This window comes from Chiloscyllium plagiosum, chromosome 2, assembly GCF_004010195.1.
Source record: "Chiloscyllium plagiosum isolate BGI_BamShark_2017 chromosome 2, ASM401019v2, whole genome shotgun sequence".
Lineage (NCBI taxonomy): Eukaryota > Metazoa > Chordata > Chondrichthyes > Orectolobiformes > Hemiscylliidae > Chiloscyllium > Chiloscyllium plagiosum.
This window is the reverse complement of record NC_057711.1, coordinates 145,633,112-145,648,900: the sequence shown is the minus strand read 5'-3', so window position 1 is coordinate 145,648,900 and position 15,789 is coordinate 145,633,112. Positions and strand designations below refer to the sequence as shown.

Sequence of the window (15,789 nt, the reverse complement as noted above, 5' to 3'; positions counted from 1 at the left end):
GGAAGTTATATTAATCTTTAGGATAAGAGCTTAATTAAATTGCACTTATTTATATGCTAAGGCAACCAAAACTATAGACACAATTACCTTTGCATTCAGCTAAGAATTGTATCATGCAGGTGCACAAATCATTAGAAAGTAAAAGGAAAAAAAAACTTAGTTTGGTTTATTATTTTTCACACAAGGAACAAAAGCTGGTTCCCACAGGAACATGAAGATGCCTCAATTAGAATACAATGGGAGTAAAGGGAAGACATCTCTCAATCATCAGTGTATCAAGGCTTATGTGAAGGATCCCCCTTTTTATATGCTGCAATTGCATAACTGTAATACTCTAACAAATGATACCTGGCATCATTAACAAGGCCGTTGGACAATAAGGTAGTGGCTGTAAGCCAAGGTTTGGTCAAACAAACGTTAGTGGTTCCAAATTTCAGGGTGTAAATAAGGGATTTGAGCAGACCGGTACATTGAGGCACTTGGAGGATGGGCCAGGGACACAGGCATATTTTACACAAAGCAAAATAGGGTAATAGTGCAATTAAATAAACAAAATATTGATGCTGTAAATCGGAAATATTTTATATTGTCACCTATACTGGATCACTTTCTTACAATTTAAAAAAAGCAGGAAATAAGAAATTAAGCAAAAGAGAATGTCCACATTCTGCCCAGTCACTTGCTCCTGTCTCTTTCTCTGATCATCTGCGCCCTGAAACCTACAGCAACCTTGGGGGAACTGGTAGGGTCCTGCTTTAGATGCTGTCGCTGCTATCTTGACTCCTGCTCCAGGTCCACCAATGCCACTGCCCCAAGTCTGCACTGGGTCCATCTTACTGCTGTGACCAAGTTGATCAAAAGAAGGTAATAAAAAACAAAAACTTTGAATGGAAGGAGCAAATCAAGAGCCCAAATACTGCCTACCCCACTGCTGCAATCTTGCCTTATGGTAAGAAGCTTAATACACTGGATGAACAGGTCAGGCAGCAAGTATAATATTTTGAAGAAAGGTCATCGATTGATATGTGAAAGTGGAACTTCAGTTATCATTGAACCAGTTGTGATTTTGTCATAAGGAAGAAACTCCTTGCCCTTTCCTGGTGTGCTTTGCATAAGACTCCAATTCCAGATCAACTGACCTCCAACATGGCTTGGCAAACCATATTAACTTCTCAGGAATTTTAAAGTACTTCAAGACTTGCACAAAATACCTCTGATTCAACAACTGGCTAAGTTCACTTATTTAAACTCTTATGAATCACACATGGCAAAAAAAAACCTAATGCTTCCCTCTGAAGTATTGCAAATGGAACTGAACTTTACAAATTTTTATATAGTAAACCTGCATTACTAAACCAATGACCTAACCACTATCATAACATCTAATATTTCCAACACTTAACATTTTGGTAGTAAAGAGAGTTTTCAAATCAAAATGTGGACAGTGATCAATAGAAAATAGTGTGAAGTTGTCATTTGCCAAAAACCAAATAAAGCCTCCCCAAAATTCATCTCAATAAAGCCCCTTTACAGCTAGCAAACAGAGGCTTTACATTGAGTATCAGACATTGGTTAGACCACTTTTGGAATAGGGTGTTCAGTTCTGGTCTCCCTACTATAGGAAAGATATTAAACTTGAGCTACAGGGAGAGGCTGAATAGACTGGGGCTATTTTCACTCTGAAGCCAGGCTCAGGAGTGACGTCAGAGGTTATAAAATCATGAGGGGCACAGATAGTATTAATAGCTAAAGTGTTTTTCCCCTGGGATAGGGGAGTCTAAAAATAGAGAGCTTAAGTTTAAGAGGGGAAAGATATAAAAGGGACCTGAGGGGCAACTTTTTCACACAAGGATGGTGCGTGTATGGAATGAGTTGCCAGGAAAGTGGAGACTGGTAAAATTACATCATTTAAAAGGCGTCTGGATGGGTACATGAATAGGAAAGGTTTAGAGGGATATGGGCCAAATGCAACTGGATTAATTTAGGATTATCTGCTCATCATGGACAAGTTTGACCATGCTTTTCAACTCAGTTTTTTTTAGTCACTGTCATGAAGTATTTCCAAAGACTGAACACACATTGCAATATTTGTGTTCTACCATAGGTAGAGCGCACACCTGCATTATAACCACAAGGAACCGATAATATAGAAATTGAAGAACACTATTAATACAAAGTTAAACAATTTCAAAATTCACTTTATTTCCAGTTATCTTTACAAATAAAGTCACTGGATTCACAATTTATACAAGTCAGAGTACATGAAATAAAAAATTGCAAAGCAACACAAAAACAAGTTGTAAACATATCATTGGGACTAATCAGTCCAGTTGTGCAAAATCATCTCTCTCCAGGCACCTTGATATCTAGCCCCTATAACAGGGCTTCCAAAGGTGAGAGTGGGGACCCCTAAAGTTGGGTTACAAGCTCCAATGTGGGTACAACCACCACAAAGATCTAACTTGAGTCAGAACAACTGTATCGCTCACAAACAGAGAAGCCCCCATTTACAAAGGATTCCCCCACCCCTCTTGTTCTCAGGTCTCCCGTGTCCTCTACCACAGCTTAGTTCTCAGTCAAAGGTTGAGAATTTTTCAAGTTAAAACTGGGGACCTGGTGGGAAAAAGATCACCACTTTATTCAAATACAATATGATAAGCTTACCTCCAACCACTAATCCAAAAAGAACTCCTTTGCAAAAGGAGCAAAATATAGCTAAGCTCAATATTTTGGCCCCAAAAGCACAATAACCACCTTCATTAACGTGAAGAAAACACTAAATACAATAAACATGACAAGTAATCATTCATTAACAAATATTATTTCTTAGGATAATGCAGTCTGTCCATTGGGGCATGTGGAAATAGCAGAGGATTTAGCTAAGTACAATGTTCTTTTATTTCAGTGATTAACAAAATTCTAAATTACATTTATTGGATTACTTTATCAATAAAGGATCACAATTCCTGGTGAGCGCGAGAGACATTTAAACTAACATGTTTCAAAACATCTTAAAATTTGAGGTTTGAAGTTACAGATGGAATTCCTTGCATCAGCACAGTGCACAACCTTCAAAGAGATATCCAACATCATCAGTAAAATAGTTATCTTTTAATCTCTAAGTTTAGCAAGTGATGCCAAATTTAGAAGTTTTACATTAACAGACACCATTTGCCAGAAACTGAATAAAGACTCCCCAAGATTCATCTCAAATAAGCCCCTTTACAGTCAGCAAGCAGAGACTTACATTCACACCAATCTGGGTTAGCCTTGAATCCAAATTTTGGAAGTAAAGAACAACCCATTAATTTCAACAACAGGCAACCTTCAGTATAGAACAAAATCCTTTGGAAGAATGAGTGATTATGAATGTGAGTGCTCAAGATGGAGGTCTGGGAAGCTGAGTATAATTGACATGAAACCACCAAAAAGGCATAACTCCAGCATTGTTACATAAGCCACCATCTCTGTTTGGTCAACTTCATAAATTTATTCAGCCTACTGCTTTAGACAAGATGCCTTGAAATTTAATTAAACAGGTTCTAAAGCAGCTTGGACAGTTTGGAACTTGGTGATTGCATAAAATTATTGTTTGGAATATCTAAGAATGTAATCCTTATGAAAATGTTGGTGCCACACACAATGGAGTGAATCCAGTCCAAAATTTTCCCACCAATTTCAATTAAACCTCAACAAAAAATTAGTAGCCAACCAGACTTGGCTAATTTGATACAGCATTTAATTAAATATTCCTGGATCAACATAGGGATATGCAAGAAATTCTCCCAGTTTATTGCCATCAGCATCATAGTGAAGCATCCTGAAACATGTGTCACAGAAGAAGGCAGGGTCCTCAGGGGCAAAACTATCATTGTTGGTCACCCACCTGAAAAAAAAGTGACAATTTTATAAAATTATACTTAGAATAAACTTGACATTTTTAATATTCCACACTCCAGGATGGAGCAAATCACCTCACCAACTTTACTGTGTATTCAATAGTGGATTCTATACACATTTTTGTAGGAACAACCTATTTCTCCCAAACTGATTCTATTTGAACAGACCTTTCTGCTGGACATAGGTTGTTGTAGTTTGGTAAGCAGGCAATGTGACCAGCAAAGAGGGACAATAATTGATATTAGCATGAAAGAAAAACATGAGCACAAGTTAACTCCTTTGCACTTGTGACAATACTATGGTACTAAGTGGTGTATTTCATGCTGGTTTTATGAAGAGAGGTTGAGACAGAGATGTTGAGCGGTCTGTTCCATGCCAATTAAGTAAACAACCTGAGGGGCTTGGAGTTTTTTTTTTAAAAAGAAAAAAGTTGGAACAGTAGAAGCAGTGTGACTGTATGGGGTCAGGCTCCCACAGAACCTTGATTTCAGTTTAACTTTCAGTTGCTACTGGGGTTTGGAGCCTGCTAGATATCTCTCCCTGCTACAGCAAAACACTTGCGTTCTCTCTTTTACAAGGTTTTCTCTTGACTTTCTTTTCTCCTTGACTGGAGAAACACTGCTTGTGAGACAATCTATTTTACCGAATTTGTCTTTGCCAAGGATGTGTTTATGGGATGTTACTATCTTGAACAGCTACTCAGCGGTAGTTAACATATATATTAAGTATTTTGATAAGAGTTACAGTCAAGTTTTGTGCAAAAAGGGGAGGTAATCGCATATTGTTTATGAAGTGTGTCAAATGAAGCAGTATCATACAGCTTTTCCAACTTTATGATTTATGATCAAGAATTGCTATGCTTTTGGTAGTTCAATTACAGAAAATAGTTTTTAGAACGGTCTGCCTTTTTGATACATGTAGGTTTATGCACTAAGTACTAATAACAGTACTTCTACCATGTAAATGGAACTTAACTAATAGGTTGATGTGGCTTGCAGGCAACATAAAATCTTTAACAGGACATTGCAATGAAATGCTATCAATGACTTCAACCTCATTAGTTATCCAATAACAAACCCAAATCTTAACACTTATTATATGCAAGTTTCCATATTTAGCATATAAATAGGGTGAACCTGATCATGTAAATAAAATTACAAAATCATCTCCTTCAACTCAATCTTGCAAATTAAACTGGTGTTATTTAATTCACACTAGAGATTTACATTTATTTTAATAAAGTTAAGGCATTTGATAGTTCACAAAGAATATTACATGCAACATTTCAAACCAAACTCTCCATCATGTAGAGAAAACGCACCATTACTGGTTTATGAATAACAACGATATCATAAATAATATCCTGTCTGACAAACAGACACCTGCACACAAGATTAAAACCAGAGTGAATACATCTGTGACAGTATTACTTTTGTTTGGTGATTTCATGTTCAATTTCTAAGTCGTTGAAAATATTTTTACTTTGCAGATGTGAAAAAACTCACTTTAGATTCCTCCTATTGCTAATCATAGGTGGATTTTAAAAAGAAACAGGCACAGTTTTTTTTTAATGTACAGAAAGATGGCATCTTCCCACTTCTTCACATATTCCAGTTTGATGATAAGCAACCCAAAGTAACTTCAATGAGCAATGTACTGGCTGTGCCACGACATGGATCATTGTTGTCAGCTGTTCCTCAATTTAAGGAGGACTTTTACTCAAGTTGGCAGCCAAGTTTCTGCACTAGATCTTTGCTCGTCATATACTAGCCAGAGTAGAAACAGGATGAAAGGAAGGATAAATTTGTTGCTGGAAGCATGGTGCAACAGGCAGGGCATCAGATTCTTGGGACATTGAATATGTATCCCTCAGCTGATGCCAAAAAGAAATGGGTTGCACCTCAACAGATTGGGATCAATATTTTCATAGGGAAGTTGGCAGGGGAAGGTTGGGGCAGTATAAATTAATTGGCAAAAAAATGGACACTTGCACAAAGTAGAAGAATGTGGTACATAAAGTGAGAGCCTCGGTCAGTACTCAAGAAGAAAGCAGTACCATATAAGGAAGGAGCAGACTAAGAAGGACTATGAAGAATACAAAGACTGAATGAGTTGTACAGAAAGGATCAGGACAGGCAATAAGAATAAGTGGTGCATCTTTTAGGGAAGGATATGCATCAATTTTTGAAGGTGACAACATATTGAGAGAGTGGGAGAAAGTGAGGACCACAGATGCTGGAGATCAGAGTCGAAAGTGTGGCACTGGAAAAGCACAGCTGGTCAGGCAGCATCTAAGGAGTAGGAGAGTAGACATTTCGAACATAAATGCCGAGCATTCCTGAGGAAGAGCTTATGCTCAAACCGTCGACTCTCCTGCTCCTTGGATGCTGCCTCACCGGCCGTGCTTTTCCAGCACCTCACTTTCGATATTAAGAGAGTGGCTAGCAAAGGGTATGGGATCCTGGACTTCACAAATAAAAGCATTTAGTATGAAAGCAATAAATTATAAAACTCTGGTCACATCCCAAGTCGACTGCCATTGCCCGCTCTGGTTATCACAAAACCTGTGAAGTTCCTCAAGAGAAGCAGAATTTTAGTAGGTGAGAGTGGAAAGGTAGAGGCTGTTTCCCTTGGAAAGGAGGAGACTGAAGGGAGGATTTGACAGAACTATGCAAGGTACTAACAGGTTTAGACAAGGTAGACAAACAAATAAAAAAAACTTATCAGCTCACAAGGGGACACAGATTTAGGTCTTTGGGAGAGGGATGTAGGTGAGAGAGAACAAACTTTTTAAGAAGGTAGTAATGACCTGGAACTCTTGCCCACAAGAATGGTGGAGCAACAGTGATTATCAATGACTTCAAAACAAAACTGGATGAGAATTTAAAGGAAATAAAATTTGCTGGGTTCAGGGACCAAGTTGGGAAGTGGGACCGACTGGATTGTCCTGCAGGGAACCAGAATAGATCTGATTGGTGACTTTCCAAATTGTATATGACACCAAGTTTCTTGAACATGCACATCTTTGGAGCACAATTCAGTCTTGATTTAGAGTGTCAAATACTTTTGTCAGGTTGATGAAATACAATGAAGAGTTCTGGGTGTTGTTCTTTACATTTTTCTTGGATTTGTTGGGCAACTAAGATTTTGTCTGAAGTTTGTCTGGAAAGTCTCAAGTGACATTGTAAATCAAATGTAAGCGTTTTGAAGACCTTATAATGCAGTGTACTACCTACCGAACAATGAATAATTTGCAAACAGAACATTTCCGTGTCCACATCCAGTGTTTTTTGATCACACACGGGTACAGAGTTTTATCTAGGCAATCATCATGATGGACAATTCTGTAACAGTAAATAAATAGGTATTAGTGCTTATATCAATTTTAAACTACACATAAGCACAAAGTATACCACATTTGGAAGGGAAGCGCTACTTTGGTTTACAGTTACATTCTGCTTTGAATGATTAAAAATGTCTATAATTTTGATGTTTTTATAAACAAATTTCTTTCTTTAGCAATTTGGTATTGCAGCATTTTACATCTGAGTGACAGTACAGAAGACTGCAAACTCCTCAAGAATACCTTACTTCAGCTGTAAGTATAGAGACCATTTCAAATTCAGGAATGGCAACAAGTTGAGGGAAAAACACACAAAAGTTAAGTTGCCCAATTCTCACTTCTTATACCCCCTCATTCAAGCCAGAAATGTAACTGAGTTTTTTTGAAAAACCAAACTGCAGTGCCAAAACACTAGAAAGAAGCAAAAGAGAGAGCAAAGAAATCTTACACACAAAAACAAGGACAGTGTTAGCAAAAGTGTTAAATGTTATCTTTTGCATCAATGACATAGCCTAAATATTAAATGGAAATTTTTAAAAATTCAGATGTCTTTCCTCAATCATGAGCCACAATATTCAAGTCTCTCCAGAACATCATCTAAATTGCAGAGACAGTCTTTTTGATTTCTCCCCATAACTGAAATATCGTCCAGGTAACACTGGACTCCTTCCAATTTACTTAAAATCTGACCCATGGCACATAAGAATCAGATGTGATTTCAAACAAAATTGTATTTGATTTGTCCTTTATGTTATGTTATCAAGGATGTCTCAATTTATATTTATCTGGAGATAAGTTTGACTAATAAACCTTTATATAAGAACTTACAAGTTATAGGAACACAGCAAGAAGAATAGGCCACTCAGCCCATCAACCCTGCTCTGCCATTCAATAACATGATGGCTGATTTGATTGCATCCTTAACTACACTTTTCTACCTGCCCCCATTACCTTCAACTTCATGGTCAAATATCTGACCAACTCAGCTTTGAATATATTCGAGAAAATTCCAAACACTAATGAATGGGGTGGCACAATGGCTCAATGGTGAGCACTGATGCCTCACAGCGGCAGGGATGCGGGTTCGATTCCCACCTCAGGTGACTGTGTGGAGTTTGCACATTCTTCCCGTGTCTGCGTGGGTTTTGTCTGGATGCTCCGGTTTCTTCCACAATCCAAAGATGTGCAGGTCAGGTGAATTGGTCATACTAAATTGCCTATAGTGTTCGGTGCGTTAGTCAGAGGTAAATATAGAGATGAGGAATGGGTCTGAGTGGGCTACTCTTTGCAGGGTTGGTGTGGACTTGTTGGGCTAAAGGGCCTTTTTCCACACTGTAGGCTAATCACCCTCAAAATATATTCCTCCTCATGATTGTATTAAATGAGCAGCCCCTTATTTTTAAATTGTGCTCCCTGGTTCTAGATTCCCACAGAAGGGCTGGATCTTCTCAGCATCCACCTTTTGAAACCTCCTTAGAATCTTGTATTTCAAGATTCCTTGGTCAGTTTTACTAAATAATAAAATTATATAAAAGGTCTTTTAAAATGTGGTTCTTGGTGTCCTTTTGATTAAAAAGGGGACCAATTTTAAAAACACTTGGGTTCTGCAAATGGATGCAACTTGTCACAGCAATAAATTCAAGCTGAGGGCACAGCCAATTTTGTTGGGATGGCATTTTTCAATTGCGTTTTTTTTAAACATTAGTGTGACGACATGATTTGCACTGGACAAAAATCGTCCTGAAGGTGGTTCACAAACCTCGACATAGGTTTGATCGATTTTTGGAACAGAAGAAAGTCAACTTTGAGAAACTCCATGTTGAAAAATTAAAGAGCCACATCTACACAACAGAAGGGTTATATATAAAGCTTGAGAGTTATGCACTGATCAACATTGATGTACTTGGCCATTGATTTTTTTGGAATATTGTTATCAGCAAAATAAGTTATTGCATGTGCCTAAATAACAGTGTTTGTACTTCAACATAACTGATTGCCTTTGAAGTGTTTCCAACGCATTCCTCACAGCAAGACGTAAGCCACCTCTTCCTAATTGCTAGGTCAACCATGCAATGATACTAATGGCATAAGTAGAGAAACACAGTCCTAATTGTCACCCTTTAGGATACAACAGGATACATGATTCAAGTGGTAGGAAGTAGCAAATTGCACAAACAAAGAAGGCAACACAGATTGAAAACCACAAATAGTTTCTTTCTAAAGAACTGAGTGTTGAAGATACTTTTTGTCAAATTTCATGATAAATAAAAATAATATTGTAAGATATCAAAAAATCTTTGTTGTGCTCTCCTGCCGGTTTATTGAGTTTATCTAATGACCAATGAACAGACTGAGGAGGAATGTCCCAAGTTAAAATCTTGTAGACCTATACAGAAAATACAGATATCTCCACAAAGCCAGAGATAAAAAAAAGGTAGTACTGGACTAAGAGGCCCAAATTCAGCATGTCCATAAGGAACCCCACCAACCTTTACTGATGCACCACAGAAAGCGTACTATTTGGGTGCATAACACCTGCTACAGCAATTACTCTGCCCAGGACCATAAGACACTACAGAAGGTTGTGTGCACACCCCAGACCATTACAGAAGCCAACTTTATATCCATGGATTCCAATAACACATCTTGTTGCTGCTGAAAGACTGCCAACATCAAAGACCCCTCCAACCCCAGCAATGCTGTCCTACAACCTCTTCCATCAGGCAAAAGGTACAGAAGCTTGAACACCAACAGGAACAAAACCAGCTTCTTCCCTGCTGTATTAAACTGATGAATTGACACTAACTTCAAGTAATGATGATCTTGCTTCTCTCACCTCCTGTGCACAGTAACCTGTTTGGCCCACTTTGTCTAAGCACCCTATGGCCTGTATGTCCTTGCTTACTATGATCTGCCTGTACTGTTCGCAAACAAATCTTCTCACTGCACTTCGGTACACGTGACTACAATACTCAAATCAAATAAGTAAATACTAGGCTAATTTGATTGTATTCAATGCTCTTAAATGACAGACACATCCCTGCTCTTAACATCTATTCCATTACACCTGCTGGAAGTGAACAAGTATGGAGAAAGGCAGGATCGAGCTCAGTGGCAAGCAGCACCCGATTCCTCTGCTTATTCTTTTGAGAGATGTGGGCCAGCATTTATTGTCCATCCCTAGTTGCCCTTGAGAAGATGATGAGCTGCCCTCTTGAACTGCTGCTGTCCACTTAGTGGAAGTAGACATACAGGCCAGGAATTTGACTGAACAACACTGAAGAAACAGCAATATATTACCAAGTCAGAATAGAAAATGGCTTTTCAGGGAACTTGCAGTTTGTGGCATTCCCAGGGGGAGGCTCTACAAACCTCCAAAAGCCTTCCTTGTAGGCGAACATACCAATCAGCTACTAAATATAAAATTGATGAAAACTGAGGGCATTGGAGGATAGATAGCAGTCCTGAAATCATCTTAATCAATTTTAAGTTTGGACAGAATAGGTGAGGGGAAGGAGAGAAAATTAAATGAGTTCTCTAAACACAAAAATATCTTTTTTTTTAATCCAGTAATTGAATTTCAGAAAATGTTCGATCTTTGAGGATGCAGAATAGGAATTTCAAAAGTAACATTTGGCTTTACAGTACTATTTTCCTCTATAGGTTAATAAAGCTGGAGAAATGTCAGGTGTCAGAAAATCAGCAATGTTTGATTCACAGAGGAGCTGCTGCAATAATCAATTTTAACCAAGTTGACACAAATAACTTATCTATGCACAACCGTTAGCAAGACATTCCTTCACTCGAAATGTATTATAACTGGCATATTTAATTCAGTGTTTCCCTGGCATTTCATTCAAGCCAAAGGTATCTTATTACAAGATTTTAGGTAGCAATTTGCCCTTTTTCTGCAAACGGTGATTAAACAGAATTTAGAAACCGATCATAACTGTTGTCCAAATCAGTAACCTACATTTGAATTGACGCAACCAAAATATAACCACAGTCAAGAGGGAAATTGCTCAGCCAGACTAAATCTTACCACACATTTTCTGTCAAACTTCCAATAAAGAAAAATAAAACATCAAGATACAATGCAAAGATAACCAAAAGAGAAAAGGATAGCAGGCTTGGGGGTAGCGGTAAGGGTTTAGTGATTTGGCTTTTTCACTGCTTCATAACTACTCATTCCTAAACATTACCCTGAATGGAGTAACATTATTATGTAACTCACTTCATGAATTTTATTGACCCTTAATTCTTTATTTTAATGTAATAAAGCAGCAAAATATGAATATCTTCTGCACTCTGAAAATATTGGTACTCTCCCAGAATATTTCTGCATCCAAAATCCATGACTGTACCTGACATCCGTGATGATGATGAGATGTTCGCAGTCACCCTGGTGACAATACAAATAAGGATAGCCAACCTTAATACACATATCATTGAACGTATAGTCCTCCATTTTAGCTGTTCGAAATTTCCCACAACCCCTGTCATGGGATTCTGCCCATTCAATAATGGTCCTAAAAAAAAGGGGGGGGGGGGGCGTGGAGTGGAGTAAAGAGAAAGAGAGAGAGTCTAAAAAACAATTCCAATTGTGAAAATACAAAAATGCAAGTGAAGTAGATTCTATTAAATGAGCAGTTTTTGGCTAACTAAGTCATGCTGATTTATAGGCCAATTGGTAACAACAATTATTAATCTACACATGCAGATACACTGAATCCTCAGGAGAAGATATGAAATTGGATAATGGTACTTTTGCTGATATTTTTTTTTTAAGTTGGCTAGGTTAAGTTGATATTCAGGGCACTGTTTGGACTTTCCCATGTAGAAATAGTTTGTATACTGGAAGTTCTTTACCCTGGAACAGTACTGTATACAAATGGGGTTTGATTGCAAAAGTTACACTCACTTCAATGATAACAACTTGGTGGCTGTCTCAAGGTACAGTCATTCCTAAATTTAATTTTTTATTCTTTCGCATTCACAGCTGGGATCTTTAGTTCAATATTTAAAAAAAACCTTTCTCCAATAACCATCTGCCACATTTAACCAAAAAGTTATCAATGCTATTGAAAATTATTTGATTTGATGCTCATTGTATAGTTGGACAATACTTACCACATTTCTGCAGCTATTGCAAAGGATACAGACTTTAATAGATGGAGGAAACAATTGGTTCAGCAATTCACTGCCAGATCTAACTGGCTTCTTAGGGTTCTACATTCCTCTCGAAGAGTGTGGGTGCTGGAAAAGCACAGCTGGTCAGGCAACATCTGAGGAACAGGAGTCGACGTTTCAAGCATAAACTCTTCATCAGGATGCTGCTTGTCCGGCTCAGTTTTTTCAGCGCTATACTCTTTGACTCTGATCTCCAGCATCTGCAGACCTCACTTTCTCCTTCTACGTTCCTCTGCCTAAATGCTCATTATTACAGGATTGTCCCTGACAAAAGAAAAATCCTGGCTTCTTTTCACTACCTCAGACCATCCTTTTTAACTTGTTACCTTCACCCTCACCAACAAGATTTTGTTGTGACTATGATTGAAACCATTCTATTGAAGCTCGCTTTGTTTCCCCAAACCCATCAGACTCTAATATTCCCCCTTCTCTTGCCTTGAGCTCAAGTCTTCTCCAATTACTTTCTTATTCCACCAAATATCTGCACCATGATGACATTCATCTTTGTGGAGACACCCGTGACAAAGCTGCTCCTTTAACAAGGTTATGCTATCCAGAGTGAAAAAAGACCCCAAAAAATCTGGGGTTGAAAGGTTTTGGAGCCTATTTGATAATAGCTAACAGATAGTGCCTCAGGCAGAAGACTTTCAAGTTTATAAAAAACACTTGTACAATGAAAGGGAAGTGGCCAGTTCTCCCAGCTCAGCTTTTTTCTGGTTTGGTTTGGTATTTAGCAGTAGTATGAAAAAGCCACTGGACCAAAAGAAGCAGGTCCATGCTGGTACTCTCTGACTTATCTCCTGTTAAGAACCAGTGTTTGATTTTACCTTTTGTGCCAAGGAGTGTTTATGGGAATTGTTGTAAGTATTTGGTACAGCATCATTCAGTTGGGATGATCTGTTGGGTTTTTGGAGAGGTTAAGTTATTCTGTATTCTGGTTTCTGTTGTTTGTATTTCATTCAGTAATTTTGTAAATAAATTATGTTTTGTTTAAAACAAAGTGGTTTGACCAGTGACATTTCTCCTGGAATATACACTTTACACCTGCTTAAAACAACTAACAAAGTTAGAGTCTGGGCTACCTTCTTGAAATGTTTTGAGGGGGTCTGGCCTGGTACATAACACCCCCCAAGGTCATAGACTGTTGAAATCTTCATTACCTTAAGAAAATTCCAGCTGGTATCTTACATTCTACCCTTTGGTCAGTCAGAACTCTGCTGCCCAAGTCTTTTTAACTCAGGACCCTATGCTTGCTTACCTGTAAGGCTCCACCTTTTCATATTTCTGTAATCTACTCCAGTCTGACAACTCTGTTTTGCACCCCAATCCTGGTCTTGAGCAGCCTTGATTTTTAGTTCTCAAACTCAAGACACCTTTCCCTAAACCTCCATCTGTCAACTGGTCTTTCCCTCTGAAAAATACTAATTTAACCCTACCTTTTTGAGCAATTTTTTTGTAATTTGCCCTAATATCTCCTTGTGAGACTGGATATCAAACTTAGTTTGATAAATCTATTGAAATACTATTTTGAAGATAACAAGATTTGATTATAATAGAGACAAGTAGATACATTTGATACTCTAAAACTAATTTTATGAGAGCCACCGTACCTGCTCAAATCTCTGCATTCAGAATATCTCAAGTCATTATAGAAGGTTCCTTCAAAGAAGAAAAAGGCTGACTTGTACAAGTCCTATTTTTAAAAGAATGTTCATTTTTATTAATTGCATACTAATTCTTAACATAAAAAAGACAATTAAATGAAACAACATATTTGAAATAAACTGAAAAGATGATTTGAAGAGGATGAGAATGAGCACTGAATTAAGAAAATAAACAACTTATTAACAAGCACATTAATAAAGCAATCGTGGGTAATAGAATCCTCCCAGTAAATAGCATGAATAGACAAGTTAATAATGAACAAGCAAAATACTGTGGGCGCTGGGGATCTGAAATAAAAACAAATTACTGGTAAACTTGGGAGGTCTAGTAGTATCTGCACAGAGAACACTGAGTCTTGGGAATGTGATGGGGGCTACGCTCTGGGGAAAAAAAGTGGAGAGGCAAGTAGAACAAACGGTAATGCTAGTCTCGAGGAAAGACCATGGTAGTAGAGAGATGAAATAGATTAAGAGGTGGTATTAATGTTATTAACAAAAACTGGTCAGCTCTGAGTGCAAATCCACGTAAACAAGCCAAAGGATGGAAGAGGTAGAAAGAAAGTGAAGGGTGTGGGGATTAATCGAAATGGAGTACAGAGTTTATGGCCTGATGTTGTTGAACTCAATGTTGAGTTCTGCACACTATAAAGTGGTTAAGGGGAAATGAGATGCTATTCATGCAACTAGTGTTGGGATTCACTAGACAACGCAGTAGTCTAGCACAGAAATAATAAAAAGGAATAATGGGAAAATGAAATTAAAGAAATAAACTAAAGTTGACAGACAACAAAACAGAGAATAAGAAAAAGGGATACCAAAAGTCCAGAAAATAAATATAAAATTAATTAGGAAGACAAATGAAACAAAATTTAGCGATAAAGATATATTAAATAGTAGCAGCAAGACTTTCTACAGACGAAAATAAAATCAAGGTAGGGACAGAGCCACTAAGGAGTGCACATACAGTAAATGAAGACAGTGAAATGACAGAAATATTATAGACTTGGCTAGGGAGATTAAATTAGTTGATAGAACATTAGAACAGATCTATAAGCACTTTCACAACACTGGTATCCATTAATGCAAAAACTATCAAAATTCAAATTCATTAAAACAGTCATACAAGAGCTTTAATTCTTCAAAGTATCATTAAGATTAGACAGAAACTGCATTGTTGACCAGAATAACAACATAGTAACTTGGGACATGCAGCAGTATAGCTCTAAGTACTGTTCCCAAAGGAAGGAGTCTACAGTTTAGTGCTTGGCATTTTTGGACATACTCTCAAAGCCACCCAGCAGGAAAACCTCGAGCAACTGAGCTACATTTCACTGAATCCATTAGGTCTTAATAGTGACTAATGTTCATTATTTATGAACACTTAAATTTATGAAGCATCTTTAAACAACACAAAATGCTTTCCACTCATTTGAATATTATTGAATTGATCTACTGCTGCAATGTAGGAAACATGATGACCAAACTGCATATAGCTATGTCCCACAACATTAATAACCTAATGATCACATAATGTGTTTGCATAAATGTTATCGGAGAGTTGAATATTGACCAGGAGACTAGTGAGAACTCCCCATGTCGTCTTCAAATTGCAAAGGATACTTTGTATTATCTGAGAGGGCACAGGGGATCTCAGTTTAACTCACTGAAAAAGGTATCAATCCCAACAGTATC

The 15,789-nt window shown here is 37.7% G+C and overlaps 1 protein-coding gene across 1 annotated transcript in view; it reads right to left on the bottom strand.

The window, feature by feature from the left end:
* Positions 1-2,180: 2,180 nt before the first annotated feature.
* Positions 2,181-15,789, bottom strand: part of snapc3 (small nuclear RNA activating complex, polypeptide 3) — a 31,294-nt gene continuing 17,685 nt past the window's right edge. Inside the window, exons 6-9 of the mRNA XM_043720596.1 lie at positions 14,044-14,126; positions 11,608-11,772; positions 7,137-7,244; positions 2,181-3,886 (exon numbers count right to left, since the gene is read on the bottom strand). Coding sequence (XP_043576531.1) covers positions 3,739-3,886; positions 7,137-7,244; positions 11,608-11,772; positions 14,044-14,126 — 504 coding nt within the window. The 3' untranslated portion in view covers positions 2,181-3,738. The remainder of the gene's footprint in view (positions 3,887-7,136; positions 7,245-11,607; positions 11,773-14,043; positions 14,127-15,789) is intronic.